This window comes from Cupressus sempervirens, chromosome 4 (assembly GCF_028749045.1).
Source record: "Cupressus sempervirens isolate cs-2001-9-10 chromosome 4, ASM2874904v1, whole genome shotgun sequence".
NCBI classification, from domain to species: domain Eukaryota; kingdom Viridiplantae; phylum Streptophyta; class Pinopsida; order Cupressales; family Cupressaceae; genus Cupressus; species Cupressus sempervirens.
In genome coordinates, this window is record NC_143121.1 from 801,917,121 (window position 1) to 801,942,000 (window position 24,880).

At 33.6% G+C, this 24,880-nt stretch overlaps 1 protein-coding gene across 1 annotated transcript; it reads left to right on the forward strand.

Annotated features, from left to right (window-relative positions):
* The first annotated feature begins 2,118 nt into the window (after positions 1-2,118).
* LOC149563828 (uncharacterized) lies at positions 2,119-3,370 on the forward strand. Its single transcript, XM_089826951.1, has 2 exons — positions 2,119-2,424; positions 2,520-3,370. Exons 1-2 carry the CDS (start codon positions 2,251-2,253, stop codon positions 3,114-3,116), a joined length of 771 nt encoding a protein of 256 aa, XP_089683077.1. The 5' UTR covers positions 2,119-2,250; the 3' UTR covers positions 3,117-3,370.
* The last annotated feature ends 21,510 nt before the right edge of the window (positions 3,371-24,880 follow it).

Below are 24,880 nucleotides of genomic sequence, written 5' to 3' on the forward strand. Positions count from 1 at the left end.
CAATGACCCTAATCCTATTTTAGGCAAAAAAATTGAAGGACACCAAGTTGTAAAGAAAGTTCCTAAAATAAAGACACGTATCTACAATAAAATCTATTTCAGGAGAGAGTGATAAAGGATATAAAGTTCCAAAGAAACTCTTCAAAATAGAGACATGTGTCATATATATGTACTTAACTTGTAACATAAATCAAATTAATGGTACACAATAGAAAATATCACTACTGTTAGGACAAACCTTCGAAATTGTAGGCAAAAATATTTAATTTAACATTTGAAAAGATTAAATTCTATTGGCAAAGACATCACTAAAATTAAAATAGTTTTGTATCATTATTGGCAGTTGGTTGAATCAAGGGACCCAATTTGCATAAAGTGTGGCTGACATAACCACCTTGAAAGTGCATTTTGTTTTTGCCAAATTCAAGGTCCTTAGTGAGTGAAGTTTTCCAATTGTAGAATATTTGCCACTAAAGTTATCCCCAAAACTAATATAATATCATTATTAGTATTATTTTTGGTCTTTATATGAAATAAATAGAATAAAAGTTTACGGTATATTGATTTTGGAACTACCTTTTAAATGACATAGTTGTATATTAAAAAAATGATAGTAATATTAATTTTAATGAAACTAATTAAAAATATTTGAATAAATTTGGAGCCTTTCCTATATTAATTTTACAAATATGTGTGTGTGTGTGTACATAAATATTGTTAAATATATATATAGAACATACATTAGAAATAATTAATAGATTATATACATGTGTGTGTACATACATATATATCTTTGAATTTATTCATAACCTATATACATAAATGTACTTATTTATATATTTAATCAATTATAATTATTTTTAACAATCAATTCTTATTGAATATATTTATGTAGGTAAGAAAGACAAACACCTAGGGAACCCTTGCAATAGTAGTGTCTATATCTAGCTTTGTGTTCTTAGGGAAAAAACACAATAGTTGCTCGAGCTAACTTTGCACACTTAGAACTCCTAAATCGTAAGTAAGGCTTTGTAAATTTTTTTAGAGCACTTTAATAGGTGAGTGAAGTGCTCAAAGCTAATATTTTGCCTTTTGGGTATTCACTATGCAACCAATAAAGCACTTCACAAGCTCACTTTATGTCACAACTCCTGTGGTTTTGGCTATTTCTTCATATTCTCAAGGTTTGTTGCTCAACAACAACCAATACCCAAACATATATGGGATGTGCACAAAGATCATAGAACTTCATAGTTGTTTACTTTTATGGAGTCCCCAGTAGAGTTGCCATTTTGTTGGTGTTTTTTTAGACTACTAGGTAGAAAAGGCCTAATACTTTTTGTAGGGATTGTTGAGCACAAAGTGGTTCAAAAATGTCATTTCAAAGCACTCACTTGATACTTGCTATGTTCATGCACCAATAGCCACTCACTCAAAAATGTCAATTCTTGTTGCTAAATGTTCTAGCATTCTTTATGAAACATCCTAATAGTGGGGCGGAAATGGGCCAATCACCAATGAAAAAGGATAAAAAATGATCAATTATTAGTACATGTATGATCAACTATCTGTACATGTGTTTTTAATTTTTTGGGCTCTTGTAAAAGTAGTAAATGGGGGGTATCTTAAAAAAACTATAATAATTATCAGACCTCTTGTCAATGATTGAGTCTTTCCCACTATATCTCCTAAACAATTTATTAGATTTCAATGATTTTATTTTTGTTTCGATTCCATAAGTGACTTTATTGTGTAAAGCTAATGTTTCAACTTTTATGTACCAATGGTGCATGATGTAGGAGTTGTTATATGCAAAAGGGTAAACAAACATCAACCAAAATGACCTTCATTTCATCAATAATTTTTCACTCAAAATTACTAGTATTTTAGGCAAATATCTTAATAGTGGTACATATTGATTTTTGAATCTCCAATACTGTTATAAATCGGAAAATCTAATCATCATAAAAACCAATCATTTTTTAAAATGTTCACTAATACTACTTGTGAAATCAACTAATAATACATGAACAATTATTAGAAACACTATGACACTAAATAAACACTTACTGAACCCCAACTACTATTTCTCTTTTCAAAAGATTAAAATACCATTCACTAGGTTTTATCAAACGTTCTCGACCACTCATCCTCTGCCCAAATTCTCATCTCACTTGAAGCCCCATGAAGATAGTTCCAAATAACATATATAGAAAAGGCAAAGCCCTGTCTCGACCTTTATAGACTACCATGGATGACAATAGGCTTCCCAATGTAAAAGAGTTGTATGGCACAATTGCCAACGATTACACAAAGTTCAGGCCGCGCTACCCCCCTCAACTCTTCTCCTTCCTTTCTTCCCTCACTCCACACCACGATCTCGCCTGGGATGTCGGCACTGGCACTGGCCAAGCCGCCATCGAGGTAAATGCTAAACTAGTTTAATCATTTCTTATTTATCACACTTGTTGTATCTAGATTCATATAACAGTCTGTTGCATGTGTTAATGGATAAGCAGTTATCAAAGCATTATGCGAGAGTGGTGGCCACAGACACCAGTGAGGGCCAAATAAAAAACGCGGAGCACCGCCCCAACACAACATACGCCGTCACGCCGCCGACAATGTCTGAACAAGAACTGCACTCCATCGTCGGCGCCGAATCTTCAGTTGATCTGGTAACCGCCGCCACAGCCGTCCACTGGTTCGATCTGGACAAGTTTTACGCGCAGGTAAAACACGTGTTGAAGAAGCCCGGCGGCGTGATAGCGGTGTGGGCGTATTGGAAGCCGAGAGTGGATCCAGCGGTGGACGCCGTTTACGAGCGGTTTTTTGAGAGAACATTTCCGTTTTCACATCCGGCAGCGAAAGTGGTACTGGAGGAATACAAGACTTTACCGTTTCCGTTTGCAGCGGTGGAGGGAATGAAAATGGAGATTGAAGAGCAGAGGACATTTGAGGAGTATTTGGGATATTTCAGAACGGGGCATGCCCTGGTTGGCAGGGAAGAAATGATAAACGAGTTTATACCGGATTTTGAAGCGGCGTGGGGAGGTCCGCTCAATGTGACCAAGGCTGTGAAGTTTCCACTCTGCTTTAAGATTGGTAAGGTTTGAAACAGAGGAAATATTCTGTCAGTTGACAATGCTGCAAGATAACTTGTGGGCTTTCCTTGTGCTGTTAATTTTCATACGTTTTATTTCGGTGTAATTAATCCCAATGAGTGGTTGATATTTCTTTGCGTACTAGAAGGCTTTAAATATGAAAGTTACAGTCACATGGGGGTCTGTAAGGTATTTTCTGAAATCATAATAAACGAAAAAAAGGGTACGGTGGGTCAGTGCCCGTGCCTGAATGGCTGTTCATCCAATTTGATTCATTCAAAATGTATTTAATTATTGTAATAGATTCTACAATGTTTGTCTTTATTATGTCGAAGTTCAATTATTTATGTTATAAAATCACTTTTTCTTAATTCATCATATTATATTTGTCTTTAGTGTCTACAAGTCATAATAATTTATCTTATAAGAAGTTAACTCATGTATAAAGACAACAAATAAAATGTGTCAATATATAATAAATCTTTTAAGAACTTAATATGAATGAAATTAGCTATAACTTTATTGTGAATATGTGACTTTATTGTATTTTTTTAATATAAGAGAGGGACTATTCATCAAAAGAATTAGGTATAACATTACTTAGTGTATCCTCCCCACCTCCGAACAATTTTTTTAATTCAAAATCTAAGAATGCAGGTTAAATCATACACACTCAGTACTCCTTTTACACTATAAAATAAATAAATAAATACATACATACATACATACATACATACATATATATATCTTTAATATTATATTAGGAGGTGGATAATTAGAAATTTTATTGTAATGTATATGTATCATATTTATTATAAAATCCTTTTGAAACATCTTATTTTAATAAAAATGGATAGAGAAAATCTCATCCAAATCAAAGAAAGAGAAAATTGTAACTATCAAGTTCACATAGAAAAGTTAAGTTGTTAAGTAGCAAGTGTTAGACATCAGTAGAAGGAAGTTGGTCACAATCATCTAGCTTGTATGAAATTTGGTTTATCGATCATTACGAATATACTTCTAGGTATAACACCTCAATCGTAACCCTCATGAGTTTAGGTTTCCTTAAAAGGTTGATTTGTAGCTGTGGTAAGAAAAATAATAAAGCCAAGATAAGGAATCTTTTAAAATTGTTTACCCATCCAAGGGCTCCTACAATGCAATTTTGATCAAATGAATACATGACTAACCATAAGCTTTGAATTCAAGTATTTTTACTTCCACCATGTTGTAAAAACTCTCACAATAAGATTGATCCTTGTTGAACTGGGACAAGGGAGGTTGGTGACAACCATATAAGGTGTATTGAGCCCTTAGAGGTGAGCTAATGTAAATGTACCTTAATTAAAAGGCGTTTATAATTATATGAATGCAATGGAAGATTTCATATATTTATAATCATGGAGAAATCACTATTAACATCTTTCCAAATGTTAAATAGGAATTATTTTATGAAAACATGTCATTAGTAAGCATTCGCAACCAATCTCTTAAATGAATCACATGACAAAAAAAAGGTTCAAAACTAAAGGGCATAGAAAAGTCATGGAGTCAATTACAACCTACTTCAAATTTCAATAAAGAAATGGAAATGATGTTCAATTATTCTCATGAGAAGAGAACATGGATTAAAAACTCCCAAACAAATCAAATTTGGAACCAACAAAAGAATTATTGTTGGAGAATTTACACTTTGTTTAAAAAACCCTAGAACTAACTTGTCTATTAAGATTTTGAGTATAATATAGTTGGATAAGTTTGATGTCATAGTTATCTTCCATAGCACTTGAGGTAGTGTGTTAAGCTTGTTGGGTTCTAGCCTAGGTCAAGAGATTGCTTTGGGTTTCAACATATCTACCCATACCTTTTGACCAACCCACAATCTTAATTTTTAGTGGTTTACATATATGTTCAGTGTACACCCTTTGTTCCCAAAGTACCTTTGGATTCTAATATCCCTTTCACAACCTTATTTTCCATACAAAGTTAAATCTTCAAGTTAGTACTTTTTCTTTTTGCAACTTGAGGCCTAGATTGAAACCTTATATGTTCCACATAAGTGGTCTTTTGGTTATAAGAATTTGTAAGTGAAATAGCGTTAGAGTTTTATGAAGTTGTCACAATTCAAGAAATTGTTTTACATAATTTTCCAAAACATGTTTACTACACCAAATGCACAATATGGAAAGATATTAATGATGCTTTTGTACCATGAAAGTGTTAATATTTCCAAGGTTGTAAATTATTAAGGGGGGGAGTGAATCAGTAATCTTCAACTTCGACCAAATTAAGACTTAAACCACAAATTATCAAGACTGATTAACCAAATTTGAACTTATCATCAAATCATTCATTTATACATGCATGTTAACTTGTGAAACTTAATCATAAAGAAACACATAAAAATTTATTCACATAAGTAAGACAATAACACAAACATCTTTATACTATAAACAATTAGTCAGAGGGAAAAACCATGGAAGAAATTGATGCCCATAAGTATTATGTATGTTGGTCTCAGATTGGTTTTGACATTTGAGTGTCAACACACTCAACCAAATTCTCAAGTTAATGCCGAGTATAATATAGAAGTCGAGCTACAATGTATGCCAAGTTAGAGAATTCAATAGGTGTCGAGCAATCTTCAGGTACTGAGTAAAGTTTGAGTGCTAGGCAAAGTATAGGTGCCAAGTCACTATAGATGCCAAGTGAACCAAAATTACTATAGGAGCTGAGTGAGCCAATTTTTTAAATGTGTCGAGCATCAACAACTAGTATGTGTCGAGTAACACAAAATCAACATATGATTTTGTGCCTTCACAAACTCAGATGTAAACCATTTTTGGAGCCGACATGGGATGAATCTCAAAGGATCTTGAAGATAAGAATGAATCTTTCACATTAACTATGCAATCAACATACAACCAATAAGAAAAATGTAGAAGGAATGCAACCAATAGGAAAAGTGCAAGTAATGAGCAGGAAATGAAGATTTAATATTGATTGTAGATTCATACCTAATCCTAAGTCTTTGAAATCTTTAAAAGGAGGACGAAGCCCTATTATGAAAGAGAGAGGATGCACATAAGAAGTGTATGGGTGAAATTTAGCAAAGTGCAAAACGGTAAAAGACTTAGTGAAGAATAGAGTAGCATTGCAGAATCCAGTTGTTGAAGAACAAAGTATCAAAACCATGCAGAGTGACATATCAGATGAAGCAAGGATCAGATCAGTAAGAGTAGAACAAGGATTTGGAATCAACAAATGAAGATTGCAAAGCTAATAGGTCAAAGGCTTTCTAATACCCTCTAGCAATTGTATTAGATATGGAAATCCTATGGACTTAGGTTGGCCTAGCAGCCATTTGTAAATCCTTTAATCGGGTGGAATTCCAAGTGAATGTATAGAAGTCCTTTAACTAGGCCTACTTTTAGCAGGGTAGTGAAATCCTATAACCAGGTCATTTTTGATAGAGTGTAAAGTCTTTAACAGGATAGGCCTTTCACAGGGCAAACCATTGGAAGTGGTCAAACATTGTAACCTTGAATAGTTACACATTGTTGCAGTGATATTTTGTGGATGTCATCCCCACCCGAGTTTTACCTTCTCATTTTGGAGGGTTTCTAAGTTACCAAATTTGTGTGTTGTCTATTTTTCATGCATTTGTTTACTTTCATGTTTTAGATGCATGTGAATGGTTTTAGATAAAGAAATTTAAAAGGGTTAAAGTTAGTTACTTCTAATTCACACCCCCCACCTTAAAAGTAAATCTCCATACTTGTTAATTCCAACAATTGGTATCAGAGCTAAGTTATCACAAGAAGGAGCCTTACATCTTGGAGAAAAGATCTAGAAATGGAAGTCTACAAACTTGGAAAGATCATAGAGAATTAGGCAATTGACATACAAATTGCTTTACATGCTTTGGAAGAAGCTAGAGGAGAATTGAGGAAATCTTTAAAAAGAAGAAAAGAGATTGCCATAGCTGAGAAAGACACATAGTACAAGAAGATTGACACCTCAAATCTATTTTCAAATGGAGATTCCAAACAGTTTGATGCAGCAATAGCAGATCTGATGGAGAAGAATAGAGTTCAAATAGAAGAAATTAGAATACTCAAGCTTGAACAAGAATCACAAGCCATGATGCTTTGTGAAGTAACTAAACAAAAGAAAAGAGCCATTGAAGACAAGGCTATACTAGAAGAAGACAAGAGAAACCTTGCCAATAGACTAGAAGAAAAGTCAATTGAACTTGCAAGAATCTCAAACATGCAGCTAGACACCCTAAGTCAGATGATGAATGCACATCATGAACTAAATGTCAAGGACATTGAGAGAAGGAGATTGCAGAAAGATTCAACAAACCTAATGAGGCCATCAAGTATTTTGAGCAGCTACTGAAATCACCAAGGGCTAGTAATGATACTTCAGGGCTAGGTTATATCAACACTGAACAAGGAGATTCCTCCAAGACTACAGAAGAAAGGAGTAACAAAGGTAAGAACACTAAACCTATTTGTAATTTTTGTTGTAAAAAGGGACATACTTCTGATGTATGTAGGAGCAAGAATGCCCATTAGCATGAAAAGCCTAAGAATGAAAGTTATTGTCATAAGTGCAAAAAGCAAGGACATCAAGCACATAACTATAGAACTAGGACTATCAGTACACCAAAATTTGAAGGTCACTACTACAATTGCAAGAAGTATGGACATAGATCATTTGTGTGTAGATCAAAGCCTATGTGGACATTAAATTTGGCAACAAGGGAAGGTAACCATGGTCATCACTACAATTGGGACTACAACACTAGATATAGTTGTCATTACTATCAGGAATATGGACACATTCTTGAAAATTGCATAAGGACACATTTTAGAGGGAACTACAGTATATGGTTGAGCCAAACCACATGTTTCAGTTGCTTGAAGACTAGTCATATTATCAAGAATTGCCCAACAAAGTCAAAGACACCCAACTCAAAGAATGACAAAGGTAAAGAGAAGGTAGATGCTAAACACATTAGAGGACAAATGAACAAGAAATGGAAGAAGAAAGATGAGGTTAGCACATCAAATGAAGGGATCACTTCACCTAATAGGTCAAATGGTCACACTTCATCAAATCAAGCAAGGTAAAGCATAAGGGACTAATTTACAAAGTTTCACCATACATCAGTTCCTAGAAAATAAAGTACTGAAAAAGAATAGATTAGCATGAACAAAGATGCAAAGTTAAAAATTAAAGACATCAGAAGTATTGCTGAGTTGTCCTTAGATGCCAAGTAAAATTTAGTACAAGCCAAGTTGACTGTCAAGAGCATAGGAGCCGAATGATTGGTAGCAACCAAGTTGGTAGAGGAAGCTGAGTGAAAAGGAAATCTCAGTTGAAGCAAAGTAAGTAATACTCCTGTGGAAGCCAAGTGGTGGAAAGACAATGAAAGCCAAGTGGTGGAAAGCTAATGGAATCCAAGTAATGTAGAATCCTTTAGAAGCTGAGTGGACAGTTGTAAACGTACAGAGCATTAAATGTGATGAAAATAGGGTATATTATCGTATTTTCATTCATTTTTCTTCATCGAGAATTAGAGAAAAGATGAGAAAGAGCATAGAGCGAATTCAAAATGAAGAAACTAGCGTATAAGAAGATTTCAACAACATTCCAACACGATTTCATTGATTATAAGGTATTCACAATTGTGTCGAGCTACACAGTTTCATATTTTCTCTATGTTGAAACCCTAGATTGTATAAAATGGAATCTAGCTCAAGAAAAACTTAGGAGAAGGAAACATTTGAAGTTCAATTAGTGTCCAAAGAGGTTAGGTAACCTGATTTTCATCTAATCCCAGAGGTTGCATACCTAGCCGAAGCCCTTTCCATCATACCCCCAAAAGTCTTAATGGTTCAAGATGTAAGGAAATGCTATAACTGCAAGATAGGAGCCATAGGTGACATGGAAATGAGGGAGGCATATGAGAAATTGTGTTAAAATGGAGTGTTGAAGGATGAGTACAAAATTGTTGAGAGGAAGGGTTTAACGCGTGCCCTAGATTTCCCTACAATGTTCAAGACAGAATGGATTAGATTGGTGTTGAGCCAAGTGCATGATGGTAGCTTATGGTTGGAAGACGACCCCATAAAGATCACAAAGAGGATTGTTCATAGAGTGACTAGATACCCAACCCTAGATCAGTCGAAGACCCTTAGAAGTGACTCTAAGGATGCAATTGAGAAGAACACAGGTACAAAATTGGATAAGAGAGGGATGACTATTGACACAATCCAAGACCCTCTAGTTGAATTTGTTGTTAGGGTAATTGTACAAAAGTTCTATCAATCCACCAGACTCAATAGTTTGCCTTATATAGCAGTGGATGTAGGATATAAACTAGTGAAGAAGAATCATACATATGATCTTGCAAAGTTGCAACTACAATAGATCAATGAAAATCTATCAGCCATCAGGAGAACAAAGGGATCACAATGTAAATTTGGTGCAATTTTGATATGTATTTTCTTTTATATATAGAATGAATTCCCTTCTTTTGGTAAAGTGGCATGGAAGAATGATAGGTTTATTATAGCTCAGGTCAATGAATACATAGAGCAGATGGGAGCTAATTTTGAGACCTTGATGACTAGTTATTTTGAAGATTTTAAGAAATCAATGAAGCAAAGACTTAGAATTCTAGTTTCCTTGGTAGAGAAAAATGTAAATGAAGCTTTTTTTCTTGTACATATTGATTACACATACATACAAGTGGCCATACCAAGAGTCAGATGGTTGAGACCTCTTGGGTATGAGATAAACATAGATGAAGCATCAACAACAATAATTGCACTACTTGTAGAGGAAATTGACAAGGATGCACCAAATTTTGGAACATATGACGTGGTGAGATCCAAAGTGGATATGGAGTTGAAGACTACCTCCACTTTGAAGAAGAAAGACAAGCTTGTCAAGAAGCTAAAAGCAAAATTCAAAGAAGGAATTGTAGAAGAAGCAGAGGAAGAAGGTGAAAATGTTGAGCGTGAAGAAGAAGAACAAGATCAAGGGCCACTTGCCCTAACCCAAGGTATGGGAGAAGATGTAGATGAAGAGGAAGGTGCTGAGCAAGAAGCTCCAAAGGCTAAGCCACAGAAAAGGAAAGCTCAGAAGCAGCTAGTTGCCCAACCCAAAGGGAAGCAAAATAAACTCGCAAAGCCAAGTCCAGCCAAGCCAACCACAAGGGCTGACACTAGGGCCACAACACGAGGGGCAAAGGAGCTGGAAAAACAAAAGGCAATAGAACAAGAAGGGACTGTAGAGCAGAAGAAAAGGAGAAAATATGTTGTACCCTTGAATTAAACAAGGAAAGAATAGAGTCTGATGAAAGATCAATTTAGATTGGTAAGTAATTCTACCACATCTAAATTAGAAACATTTGCAATAATATTAGAGAATGAAAATTTATCTGGTGTAAAGACCATAGATTTTAATAAGTTGTCAATAGAAAAATAGAACATAGTGGAAGAGTTTATCTACTCTATGATGGCTAAGTTCAAGACTACTCCACTTGAACTAGACAACACAATGCTTAAGGAGCTAAGTTTGTTGGTTGAAAATAAATGGCATTACTGTCTTAAGATGGAGAATGAAATAAGAGAATCTACATTGGCTCATGTGATGCTAGACCTTAATAAAGGTCAAATAACAAAGGCTTGTAAGAAGCATGGGAGAAAATTTGCACCCAAATATAAAGCCTTCAAAATTTTGGAAAATCAAATTCAAGATGTTGTCCAAAAGTCCACACAAATGTGGAAATTAATATATGATTTTACAACTATGAAGGAAGGGCAAGAAGACCCATTTGAGGGTAGGAATGAAGAAGAAGAAGAAGAAGAGAATGAGAAAGAAAAAGATGAAGAAGAGAAAGAAACCAAAAAAGAGATAGTGGAGAAGGAACATGGTGAGGAACAACAAACTAAACAAAGTGTCAAAGACACCCAACTGCCACCACCAAGTCCTCCACATAAAACACCTATAGTTACAATCATTGTAAAGGATGTTCTTGACACATCTACTTAGAACATCAATCCTTTAACTATAGAGGATCTCAAGAAGATTGTCACCAATCAACATTACAAGCACAACTTTGCACAAATCCAGTATTGGTGAGTGTTGATGACCTGCAGAAAGCTATAGCAAAAATAACAAGGGAGAAGGAAAGCACACAAGAACAATCCACACAACCTCCCATAGCTACAATAGATCAAACCAAAGAGCAAGAGATAGAAGAAAAAATTGCTAAGGTTGATTCTACAACAAAAGTGACAACTACTGCCAAGGAGCCACCACAGGAACAAATAGGAAAAGATATTCCTGCAACACAAACCCAAGGTGCACCTCCACAAATTGTCATCATTAATCAAGTCAGTAAAGGAGAGGAGAAAGAAGTGGAGAAAACCCCTAAAGAATAGGAAGTAATACAAACATTGGTAAACTTGCCTACCTTAGGGACTCCTCATAAGAAGCTGAGCACTAATGCAGTACCATTGTAGATATTAGCACTAGGCTTGAGCACTACCAAGGCTGCAAGGGTACTTCACTATGGAGACCCTCCACTTGATTAAGAAATAGTCATACCAAGCTATGACTCAAGAACCATGAACTTGCAGTAGATAAATGAAATGCAAGAGGTACTAGAAAGGAGGAAGAGACAAGAGATACTCAAAAATGAGTATAGGCAAAAGCAAGCTTTGGTAGAAATCAAAGAGATATTTCTTGATGCATTTAGCTTGCAAGTACTTGACGAAACTCAGCCCATAATGGAGCAATTATGCAATATTGTGGACCAGGTATAGAATGAGGACCTAGAAACTAATGTCAAATTATTAGAATGGTCAAAAAGAGAAATTTAGATGAAAGTAAATGAGAAGATATCAAGTGAAATAGCACTTTCACAGGTTGAATTGGTGAAGAAAATTGAACAAGTGAAAAAGGTACTTGAGAATGTATTCTCATTGTACACCAAATTGTGTGATTCCTCATATTTCACACAAGAAACCAGCCAAAGAATAATGATCTTGGAGCGTAATCTAAATATTTCTAGCACCCAACTACCAAAAGATCTAGCTCAGAGTGAGAAGCATTTTGTAGCAATGCTTCACACACAAAAAGAATGAGCTGTCTTGACAATTAAAGAGGTCAATATTAAGGCCAAGTTGATTTAGATTCAATCCTCCATAATTCCACATCTAGATGTACTTCATAAGGAGCAGGCATATGTAGAAAATGTACTAAAGAAAGATCCTAATCTTTCTACTTTAGAAGGCCTTGTTCATCTTGCAGCAGAGACAACCATCCAACACAAGTCATTTGGGATAGCTTTAGACAATTGGGATGCTTCTCTCAAGATGATTATGGAGGTAAATAAAACATTTTTGGTTAAGTATTCTATTCATCCTTAGGACCCTTTGACATAAGTGTCAAAAAGGGCGAGATATACTTAAGGGGGAGAATAAGAATATTCATTCATTATTTATTGCATCTAATAAAAAGGGGAGTATAATTCATTGAAAGGGGAGATATTCATAATATATTCTTTGAAGGAAGCAATAAAGAATATCTAAAGGGGGAGATATTCACATTCAAAATAGATACAATGTATAGGATTTAGAAATAGGATACACAGATATAGTAAAGGTAGATAAATCAAAGAGTATCAAATATACTCAACACAAGAATTGCGGTCTTAGAAATGGAAATGGCACAACAACTCAAGGGAGTTACAAGATTTTGAGGTATACAAAATTTTGAATAAGTTTTTGGAAGTCTTGTACATATTCTAAATAGAACATGTAGTATACTCATATAGATCAGCTTTACAATGTTTAGTTAAGTGTTTTTTGCCACTCATGTCAAAGGAGGAGATTGTTGGTCTCAGATTGGTTTTGACATTTGAGTGTCAACACACTTAACCAAATTCTCGAGTTAATATCGAGTATAATATAGAAGCCGAGCTACAATGTATGCTGAGTCAGCGAATTCAATAGGTGCCAAGAAATGTTTAGGTGTCGAGTAAAGTTCAAGTGCTAAGCAAAGTCTAGGTACTGAGTCACTATAGATTTCGAGTGAAACATAATCGCTATAGGAGCCAAGTGAGCTAGTTTTCCTATATGTGGTTAGCATCAACAACTAGTATGTGCCAAGTAACATAGAATTGGCATATGAGTTTGTGCCTTCACAAACTCAGATGTAAACCATTTTTGGAGCCAACATGGGATGAATATCAAAGGATCTTGAAGATAAGAATGAATCTTTCACATTACCTATGCAATCAGCATGTAGGCAATAAGAAAAATGAAGAAGGCATGTAACCAATAGAAAAAGTGCAAGGAATGAGTGGGAAATGAACATTTAATATTGGTCATAGATTCATACCTAACCCTAAGTCTTCAAAATCTTTAAAAGGAGGATGAAGCCCTATTATGAAAGAGAGAGGATGCACAAAAGAAGTGTGTGGGTGAAATATAGCAAAGTGCAAAAGGGTAAAAGACTTAGCGAAGAATAGAGTAGTATTGCAGAATCCAGTTGTTGAAGAACAAAGTATTAGAACCACACAGAGTGACATATCAGATCAAGCAAGGATCAAATCAGCAAGAGAAGAACAAGGATCTGGAATCAACAAGTGAAGATTGCAAAGCTAACAGGTCAAAGGCTTTCTAATACTCTTTAGCAATTGTATTAGATATGGAAATCCTATTGACTTAGGTTGGCCTAGCAGCCATTTGTAAATCCTTTAACAGGGTGGCATTCCAAGTGAATGTATAGAAGTTCTTTAACTAGGCCTACTTTTAGCAGGGTAGTGAAATCCTTTAACTAGGTCAATTTTGACAGAGTGTAAAGTCTTTAACAGGATAGGCCTTTCATAGGGTAGACCATCGAAAGTGGTCAAACATTGTAACCTTGAACACTTACACATTATTGCAGTGATATTTTGTGGGTGTCATCCCCACCCCAATTTTACCTTCTCATTTTGGAGGGTTTCTAGGTTACCAAATTTATCTGTTGTCTATTTTTCATGCATATCTTTATTTTCATGTTTTAGATGCATGTGAATGGTTTTAGATAAAGAAATTTAAAAGTGTTAAAGTTAGTTACTTCAGATTCACCCCCCACCCTGCCCTTCGAAGTAAATCTTCCTAGTAGTTAATTCAAACAATGTAGTCTTTTGAAATGTGTCTGATTAAGAGCTTATCCCTCTAAGGACCATGTACAATAATGTTTGGTTGAGAAAATACCCTGTTAGGAGTCACCTAATTAAGAGATTTCCCTCTAGCCCTATTAGGATCTTTACCTTGTTAAAAGTAACCTAACTATAGTATTTCTAAATCAAATTAATGAGTCACCATGTTAAAGGAATTAAATTCATATTATGTAAGGGTGTGTGCACCATGATGGTGTGCAAAAAAAAAGGGTATAAGTGGACACTTTTTTTTTTTTTTTTTTTTTCTGAAATAAGGTAAACTTGATCTTGGAAGACCCATTTGAGGGTCATCCACTCAAAATGAGAAAATTTGTAAAAAAAAAAATTTGTAGTACTATGAATCTAGTTTCTAAACTACTAAAGTTTTTTTTAAATGGATAAGAATTAGAGGTTCAAACCCTATACACACCAAAAAATTGTTGGAATTATTTATAATAACTGAGGGGGGCAGGTGTGAATCAATTATCTAAGGTCCAAATGTACAAATAAAACTTTTCAGTGCTTAACAAATTCATATCCATATACCCATATCTTGGATGCATCCAATAGATCATACAATATCTTAAACATTTACATATTTTTGTCCTAGGTGAAAATAAATTTTTAGGAATATAAACATGAAATACCATAAACACATTCACACAATTTGGGAAAAAAACACCAACAACATGCTACCAATTCTCACACTTTTGAAGTGATGCCCTATGAAAGGCCATCCCTATTAAAGGTTACAATACACATTGTTAAATGTGACCTCATATAAGGATTTCAATCACTCTGTTAGGAATGAGCCTTTTTAGAGGACTTTAGAATATTTCATTAGAATGTTAATTGGTTAAAGGTTTTACAAATGACTATTAGGTCAACCTTAATCTAAAGGATTTATCCACATTGGTACAGTTGTTAGAAAGAAACAACAATACTTGATCTAATAAAATTTACAACTCACTTGCAGATTATAGATCTCTGGGTTAGTCCTCCATTCTTCTTAGCATTCATACTCTTTAGCTTTGACAACTTGTTCACCCTTCAAGAATTCAACCTATTAAGCCTTCTTGTTTTTATAAGGTAGGCTAGGTTACTGAGGGGGGAGGGATGAATTAGGAGCCAATAAAAATTTAACTCAGTTCACCAATTAATCCTTCATATATTATTGTAATCTAATTTCATACATGAAAGAATGAAAACAATAACATTCACAACACTTTGACATAAGATATGATGACCCAAAAACCTTCCAAATAGAAAGTAAAATAGGGGTGTAGATGATACCCACAAGCTTTAGTACCGTAGTATAAAGTTGCCCTGCTAATTCTTACAATTGACCTCTTCTGGTGATCTACCCTATTAGGAGCAATAAGGATTGTTAGGTCCACCTTGTTAAAGGATTTACAAACATACAAGTGAAGTATGCACTCTATTAGGAGATTTAGCAAAAGACTATTAAGTCTACTTGGTTAAAGGATTTGACTAATGCACATGTTACGATGAATCAATGGCTGATCTCTAATCTGCAACTTTGATTTGCTAAATGAGATTGTTAAATTGCAATGATCACCTTACTGTGATAGATAAGTCTCTATTATCCCTTATAGTTTTTGTATCCTTCTTCACTTCACACTCATCTGCTTCTTACTTTTTCACATGCTCATTAAGTTACATTTTGGATATGATACAATACATTACATATATACCAATCCACTCAATTACCAAATTCATCATAATTCACAAAGTTGTCCCATTGCTATAACTTGGGTTTAGAAGACAAAGTTAGTGATGTTATGACACTTGACAAACACTATCAACACTTGGCATAGTCTAGCTCTCAGTTGAAGTTGAGGCTTGGTCCATACTGATCACTTTGAGTATCATGAACTCAATCAAACCTGTATAACTCAGTGAACATTGAGAAACTTTGTAGATATTGAATCACTCGGTTGACACTACATGACTCGATCAACACTAGATTCTCTTTGTTAACACTGTGAGCTTAGTAGACATTGATATACTTGGTTAACACTACAGAGTTCAGTTAACACTAAGATCTTCATCACTTCTACTAGATAGCTTGGTAGACTTTGCTACACTCGAGTGATATTATAAATTGTCCTAGATGTTTGGTAGACACTGCAAAGATTGACATGAATTGCAATTTGATTGTTTAGTTCGATAGCAATTGAAACACTTGGTTAACAATGTTAGATGAATGATAAGCTCAATAGCAATTGTAGAGCTCAATAGCAATGAAATCAAATGACTGAGTGTTAATTCACTAATAGAAAAATTGACTATAATGTCAACAATCTCCACCTTTGGCATTAGTGAAAATAATACTTACGATACCAAAAAATAAATTCTCAAAAACTTTCTTTATCAATTGTCTGGATCTTCAACTTATTTTTTAACTGTTGTCTACTACTATAGCTTAGTTACCTCTTACTCTATTTTACTCTATTTTTAAATTTTTTTTAAATTTTTCTTTTGTAAACATATTTTCTTCTTATATGTACATATATCTCATATTACTGCTCCCCCATACATATATCTCTCCTATACATACATATGGAGTATGATAATATTCTCCCCCTTTATCAAAAATATTCTCCCCATTTTTGACATAAATGCCAAAGGTGCAAAATATTCATAAGTTAATAACAAAATGTGACAAGAAATCACTATGTACCTTCAAAATTATTGTCATGGTCTTGTGCCAGTTCTCTTGCAATACCTTGGATGCATGTAAGGCTATCTATACCTCTATTGACAGTTCCATCATGTGGTTAGCTATGGAGAAGTTATTATCATGGACCAATATTTTTGCACATGTGCAATATATTTTTGCATTGCATCCATGTTTGGAAGAATCATGCCCTAAATTTCTACGAGTATAGACCTAATTTTTATTTCCTCCCTTAAAAACTCTTCTTATAGATCTATTAAGTATTTGATCTTTGTTAAGTGTGCATAGCTACAACTAGGATCAAGTGATAGATGATGTATACTTGCCTTCATATCCTCATCTATTGGATAATTTACCCTTAATTTCCTTAGTAAAGATAAATGTGTTGCTCAACTTGACAAATAAAGAAACACCAGTATTGACAAATGTTTCTAGTGTAGCAAGAATAGTAGATAGTTCTACTTGATCAATCATAATCTTTTGTGCTACTTTCCCCAAAACTTTATTTTCAAATTTTCTCTCTACTCTCTCTAATAGTTTTCCTTGTCTATTCACACTAGTAAATTTGAACTCAATTTTTGACCAATTTTGGTCAAAATTTCCACTCAGGTTGGTTGAAATTTCGACCAAGATGTTTGTCGAAGTTTTTCTCGTCAAAATTTTGACCAAAAGATTCATCAAATTTTTTAAATTTTTGGTGGTCCTGATTTGTCAATGTTGGTCAAAATTTTGACCAATCCATTCATCAAATTTTTTTTGATTGGTGGAAATTTTGACCAATGCTTGGTAGAAAACTAACAGGCATTGGTCAAAATTTCCACCAATGTTTGGTCAAATTTTTTTTGCATTGGTGGAAATTTCCACCAATGGTTGGTCGAATTTTTTTTTAGTTGGTGGAAATTTCAAACAATGCTTGGTAGAAAACTAACAAGCATTGGTCAAAATTTCCACCAATATTTGTTTGAAATTTCTTTTTATGCTATATCAAGCAATTGCTTCTTATCCAAGCCATTTAATTTACAACCTTTTAAATCTTTGCAAAGATAAAGTTTGACGAGAAATTTTTTTCTTTTCAAAGGTGTCCTTTGATTGTAAAGTGTCCATTCCATTATCTGCTCAACAAATAAGACATATCTAGTTCAACAAATAATGGAATGGACACTTTACAATCAGAGGACACCTTTGAGAAGAAAAATTCTCCTACTCCAACTTTACCTTTGTAGAGATTTAAAAGGTTTCAAATTAAATGGCCTGGATAAGAACAATTGCTTGATATAGCATGGAACACATGGACATTTATGCATAGGGCACCATTATTAACTATGTGAGTGATGTAGATGTAACCAAAATTTTTGGGGTCAAAGCCACCAATTAATATAAGGTTTCTAATCTCCGTGAGGTCAACATTGTGGTTGTAAGGGTTGTGGAGAGGGCACTTTTTCATTGTTTTCTTCATCACTGATTAGCTTGCACCATAGACTAACAGTCTTCATCTTTGTTGTGGGCTCCTATACCCTATGTGAGTGCTAATGTAGAAGCTGAGGCAGAAAAAATAAGTGAAATCATGTTGAATAAATAGGAATTCATAAAACTATTTAGCACCTTACACTTCTAGCTTTAGTCACAAATAGAAATATACATATAAAGAGGAAAGCATATGAATAATTCAGATTTGCATATGTATACATATACAGGTATACATACTTATGGGAGATAGTTTGTATATATATATATATATATATATATATATATACACATACATAGATACATACATGAAAATATACATTTAAACATATATATCTACATATATACAATTATATATCTATATATATATACACATTTATATATACATATATACATATATAAATCTCTATACATACATACATACATATAAATATATATACATACATACATACATACATACATATACATATACATATACATATACATATACATATACATATACATATAATATACATATACATATACATATACATATACATATACATATATATATATATGTACGTATATATATATATACATATGTATATATGTATATATACATATACATATATATATATATATATGTACATATATATATATATATATGTACATATATATATATATATATGTACATATATATATATATATACATATGTACATATATATATATATACATATGTATATATACATATATATGTATATATATATATATGTACATATATATATATATATATATGTATATATATACATATATACATATATACATATGTAGATACGTACATATGTATATATATATACGTACATATGTATATATATATATATACATACATATGTATATATATATATGTACATATGTATATATATATATACGTACATATGTATATATATACGTACATATGTATATATATATACGTACATATGTATATATATATACGTACATATGTATATATATATACGTACATATGTATACATATATATATATATATACGTACATATGTATACATATATATATATATATATATATATATATATATATATATATATGAGATTAACTTGCACCAGTGATTGACAGTGGCAGATGGAAGACACGAAGGAACAACAATTTATTATTCTCCTTAGCATTGCAAACATGTAAAACAATGCATTCAATATCAAGTGTTGTCAAATTAATAGATGGTCATATGCTGAGTCATTTCCAGTCAGCATAAATCAACATAGAAGCTATATGAAAGTATGAAGGAACAAGCCTATGATTGACTTACCTCAAAAAAGCTTCACCCTTAGAGCCAAGTCAATAGCATGTGAACTAGAAATACATAAGTTGTGGGATGAGAAACAAATATTAAATAGGGTTGCAAACAAGAACACGAGGGATATTTTTACTCTCCATGATGGTCCCCCTTATGCCAATGGAGATTTGCATATTGGGCATGCCTTGAACAAGATACTAAAAGATTTTATCAACAAATATATGCTGCTTGAAGGGTATAAGGTGCACCATGTGCCTGGTTGGGATTGCCATGGGCTGCCCATTGAGCTCAAAGTTCTGCAGTCCATAGACCAAGAGGCAAAGAAAGAGCTCACACCATTGAAACTAAGAAAGAAAGCTACTCAATTTTCCAAGAAAAATGTGTGCTTATATATGCTTAAACACATATATAACATGTGTGTTTATATTCAAGTAAATGCAATTGGAAAGTATAAAGCTAAATCACACAACCTTTGCCAACATTATTGATGCCTATGCCAAAACAAGAGCTTTGGAATATCATCATGAATTTTTCTTAGAACAATTATTATCCACTTTTTCTCATCAAATTCCTCATAGTCAATGTATTGTAGGATGTTCATGTTTGCTAAGTGTTCCAAAAATAATTTGAATGTGTTATCATCATTGTAAAACTTATCTAGGTCTAAACCTATATCTCTAATTAAATTGATCCTTAAGCAGCCCAAACTTGCAAGGGAATCAAAATATTGAAACTCTGAAGTTCTAAAAGAAATTCTAAGGACTAAGTCCGTAGACAAAGTTTGAGGACTAAGTCTGGAGATGAAATATGCAAATAGTTGCAACCAGACTTTAGGACATCAAAATCATAATTAACTTGACTTATTTGAATTCCCAAATGCACAAATCAGACTCCCTTACCAATGCATAAACTCTTTTTTTTAAGGACTAACCTACAACATGTCCAAAAAACTTAAAAATAAATGTACCAGTTTGCTAAATATCACCCCAAATATTCATTGTGAGGCCTGATAATGGGGAATGAGTCTTAGGACCAATCAGGTCTTTTAGACAAATTTGGAAAATCAGTCTGAAGATATCCCTCCATTCTCAGAACTAGTTAGACTTCAGCAAACCATTTCATTGATTGAGTAGAGCACATTTAATAAAGGTTTATGGATTAGAAGTGAAAAAGAAAACCCTCTTCCAAAAAGATATAAATCTTATTTCTGAAGAAGACTCTGAAACATGCTCTACCTTGGTGAGTTTTCCTTCAAAATTAAGCAATTCCTTTGCCAAAATGATCCTCTCAAACCCTGTAATGAAAACTGATAGGAATTAATGAATTAAAAACTCATTTGCTCCCCCCCCCCCCCCCCCCAAAAAAAAAAAAAAATTGAACTTCTTGGGAGAATTCAAACTTAAGTCTAAAAATAATCTCTCACAGCTCTTTGATGGCTTGAATGCCATCTCAAACCTTGCATTTAAAGTTTAGTTTTGTCTTCCAAATCACCTTGTGAGTATCTTGATGACCTCTGATTGTTTTTCTCCAAGAAAATTACACTTCTAGATTTAAGCTCTACTGAATTCTCCTTTTTTAGCCATCTATGTTCACTTGATGGGATTCAAATTTCTTATTCTTTGTAGTGATTTCACTTGGGTCCAATTCTATCTCTTAGCCATCCTTGGTAGCCACATTAGAATTTGTGATTTTTCATGCAAAAAATTCTAGCCTCTTGTGGGAACTCTTAGTCCTTAATATTGAGACAGTGGAAATGCATCTTTGACATATTGGGGTAAGGCATCCCACTCATATAGAGCTGCCATCATGAAATCTTGAAATCCAAAACCATGTTAAGGGTCTACTGGTGCTTGTACCTCTTTGGGAGGGAAGTCTGGTTGTAATGGTCTATTAGTTGTGCGTGCTTGTCTTATCCTGTCTAGGAGAGCCAAATGTGCTATCATTTGATGAAAGAGATCTGTTGCTTGATAACCAAGAACTAATACTAACCTACTTCCTCTATCATGCCTACTAGTCCTATCTTTGTGTCTACCTAAAACTAGTTCATCAAGTGTCCTATAACCTATCCAATTCCTATGCTATTCATTGTTGTGTGTACTCTAGCTATATCATCTTGCTAGTTCTGCCTAGTGCCATCATGTGAATCACCCATGTTTGATCCTTTGTACCCAACTTGGAATCCAACATGATACCTTCAAATCGAGGACCATCTTAAAGGTTTGCTAGTGCTTATTCCTCTTTGGGAGGAATGTCTAGCTGTATTGATCTATCAGTTGTGTGTGTTTGTCTTATCCTATCTAGGATAGCCAAATGTGCTATCATTTGATGAAAGAGATTTGCTACTCTGTTGACAACCAAGAACTAATACTAACCTACTTTATCTATCATGGTTACCATTCTAATGTTGGTGTTTAGCCAAAACCAATTGATCAAGTGTCCTATTACCTATCCAATGCTTGTGCTATTCATGGTTGTGGATTCACAAGGGTTCTGAACATCTTTCTATCTATATCATCTCACTAGTTCTGCCTAGTGCCATCATGTAAATCAGCCATGTTGTATCCTTTGTACCCAACTTAGCTTCTATTTGTGCCCTCCTATAGTAGTAATATTTGTAGTTAATCACGCTCAACCATGGAGGAAAATCTGTAGTTAAGCGCACTCAAGCTAGAGTAGTACTGGGATGGGTGATCTCCCAGAAAGTCCAAGTGCTTCACCTCTATGAACATCACCTAGATCCAATGAGTGTGAAGTGTATTCCATTTTTTCTCATGAGAGATGGATTCATGTGAATCACTACTCATGAAACATGGATCAATGAGTTTGACTCAAGAACTACACAGTTAAATCCTGATAGCAATGCCAAATTTAAATTCTATTTGTTGCTGCTTATGAATTTCTATATTTATTCAAGTAAAATGCATCCCAAAAAAATTGTAATAATTCACAAATAATACATCTATTGCAATATGATATTTACCTATAAGTTGAAATCTTAAAAGATATTGCTTCACCCTTATCAACATTGACTAATGCAATTGTGCAGCATAATTTCACTAGCAGTTGTGTGCCTATGGGTAGCCAACAAATAACCAATAGGATCTATATTAATTTAATCACTTGGTTGGAAGAGTTGTCAGACTTAATGTGTAATTTGGGAACAATGTTTCTAGGCGAGTACAAGTTGAAAGAAAAGTTGTTACAGTCCATCATAATCTACAATTTTATACAGAGTGGAAACTATTTTAAATACGACCATTTTAGGGGGTAGGGGGGACAAATTGCAAGGACTGAACAACTGCAAATCAAAAGTAAAATTGTCCTACATCTAACTATTTATTCATATTCTAGATATAACAACACACTAGAAGCAATAGAATAGAGATTAAAAAAAGAGTGCACATCAACAAATTAGAAGCTAGAGCCTTATATTGCACATTTGAAAAGAGATAATAATCTAAATTGAGAAATGGATAATCATAGTTCACCCACTTAGGTATGTCTTGGCCACACTACAGTTAAATTGGTAAAAAGCATGTGTGCATAGAATATTTAAGTGATAATACAGAAGAAGTCCATAGTGAATAATATTATCATCACAACAAAAAAAATAGTCATCAAATTGATAGCATGTTAAAAATGTGAGGCTTATATTAGTTGATGTCATAATAAAATACAAATAAATTGCAATACAAATATCAATCATAATGAATCAGTAATGGGTTTTGTTCAATTTGAGAAGCACTCTTCAAACAATTGTCTTATTCTTACCAATTCCTTCCATTCTAATTTTCTGCATGTGCAAGCCTTCCAATTTCATTTATCAATAATAAATATGACATAGTGAGGAACATTCACAGAATGGTAGTAGCCCAAATCATAACAAGGGGGAGTCTAATACCCTGGACAGTCAAAATTGTGTCAAGGACTGCTAACAGGTGGATGTGAGAGTCCTTCAATCCAAGTTGATTTATCAGAAGTACCAGCCTCTCTTTGATCTTGAGCATTAAGGAAAACATATAATATCCTCCACATGTAACACTCTCATAGGGGTTTGTAAAAATGCACATGATGGCTAATCTACAATAGATATATAGAGGTATTTCTAAAATTGATACCTCAACCTATCTTTAAAATCGCATAGATATGATTGATTCATGATCAAAATACTTCTCAAATGAATGCAAATGAAAGGTTAATTACTCTTTGAAATAGATAAATACCTCTTTATCAATCTCTCTAGGGAATCCATAAAACTTGGGAATCTTAATCCAAGATCTTTGCTTGATCTGTTAGCTTGAATGGTGAAGAATGAATCCAAATTTACCTTTAAAGTCTTACAAAATTTTGTTAGCATTAATTTCAATTCGTAAAAGTACATAAAGCTGATGAAAACTCACAGTAAATATAAAAATCATTAGTGTTCTTCAATTCCTTTAAATTATCATCTAGGAACTAAGATTCAAGAAGGTTAACAATATCCTTCTCTTTCTCAACTAATCTGTATTATTCTCTAGAGGTTTGAATGTGTGTTTGTATTCTCCTTTTTTCCTCTATCCAACCCTTGCAATTTGATCATCTCCCTTATTAGAGTCATCCCTTGTGGGAAATGAAGATGTATCTTCATTTACCATTGATGGAAATTATAGTGTACCCAATATGTCTAGGGTTAGGAGCTTACTAGTAGTTGTAGATATTGATTTGAATAGATGAAAATATTAAAAAAAACCTTCCATGGTGTCATAAGATCAAAAGTCTTGCTATTATTTTCCATTTTATTCAACATATTGGACCCAAATACTATTGGGCAACCTTCAGTAATCATGACTCACTACACAGGACGAAGAAACTAAATCAAAATACAATCCTACTTATTTCCGCACAAGATGGAATGTAGAAGTAAATATATAATCTTAGATCAGTTAGTTCTCAAAATTATATAAACATAGGTTACTATCTATGCATGCTATAATCAAGAATATCAACTAGACAAACAAAATCGTGAGTTGACTTCTACAATTACCTCTGTACGTCTAGGCATTATTGGATTTCCTACAAGTAGCTCAGCAAGTATGCAACCTGCACTCTA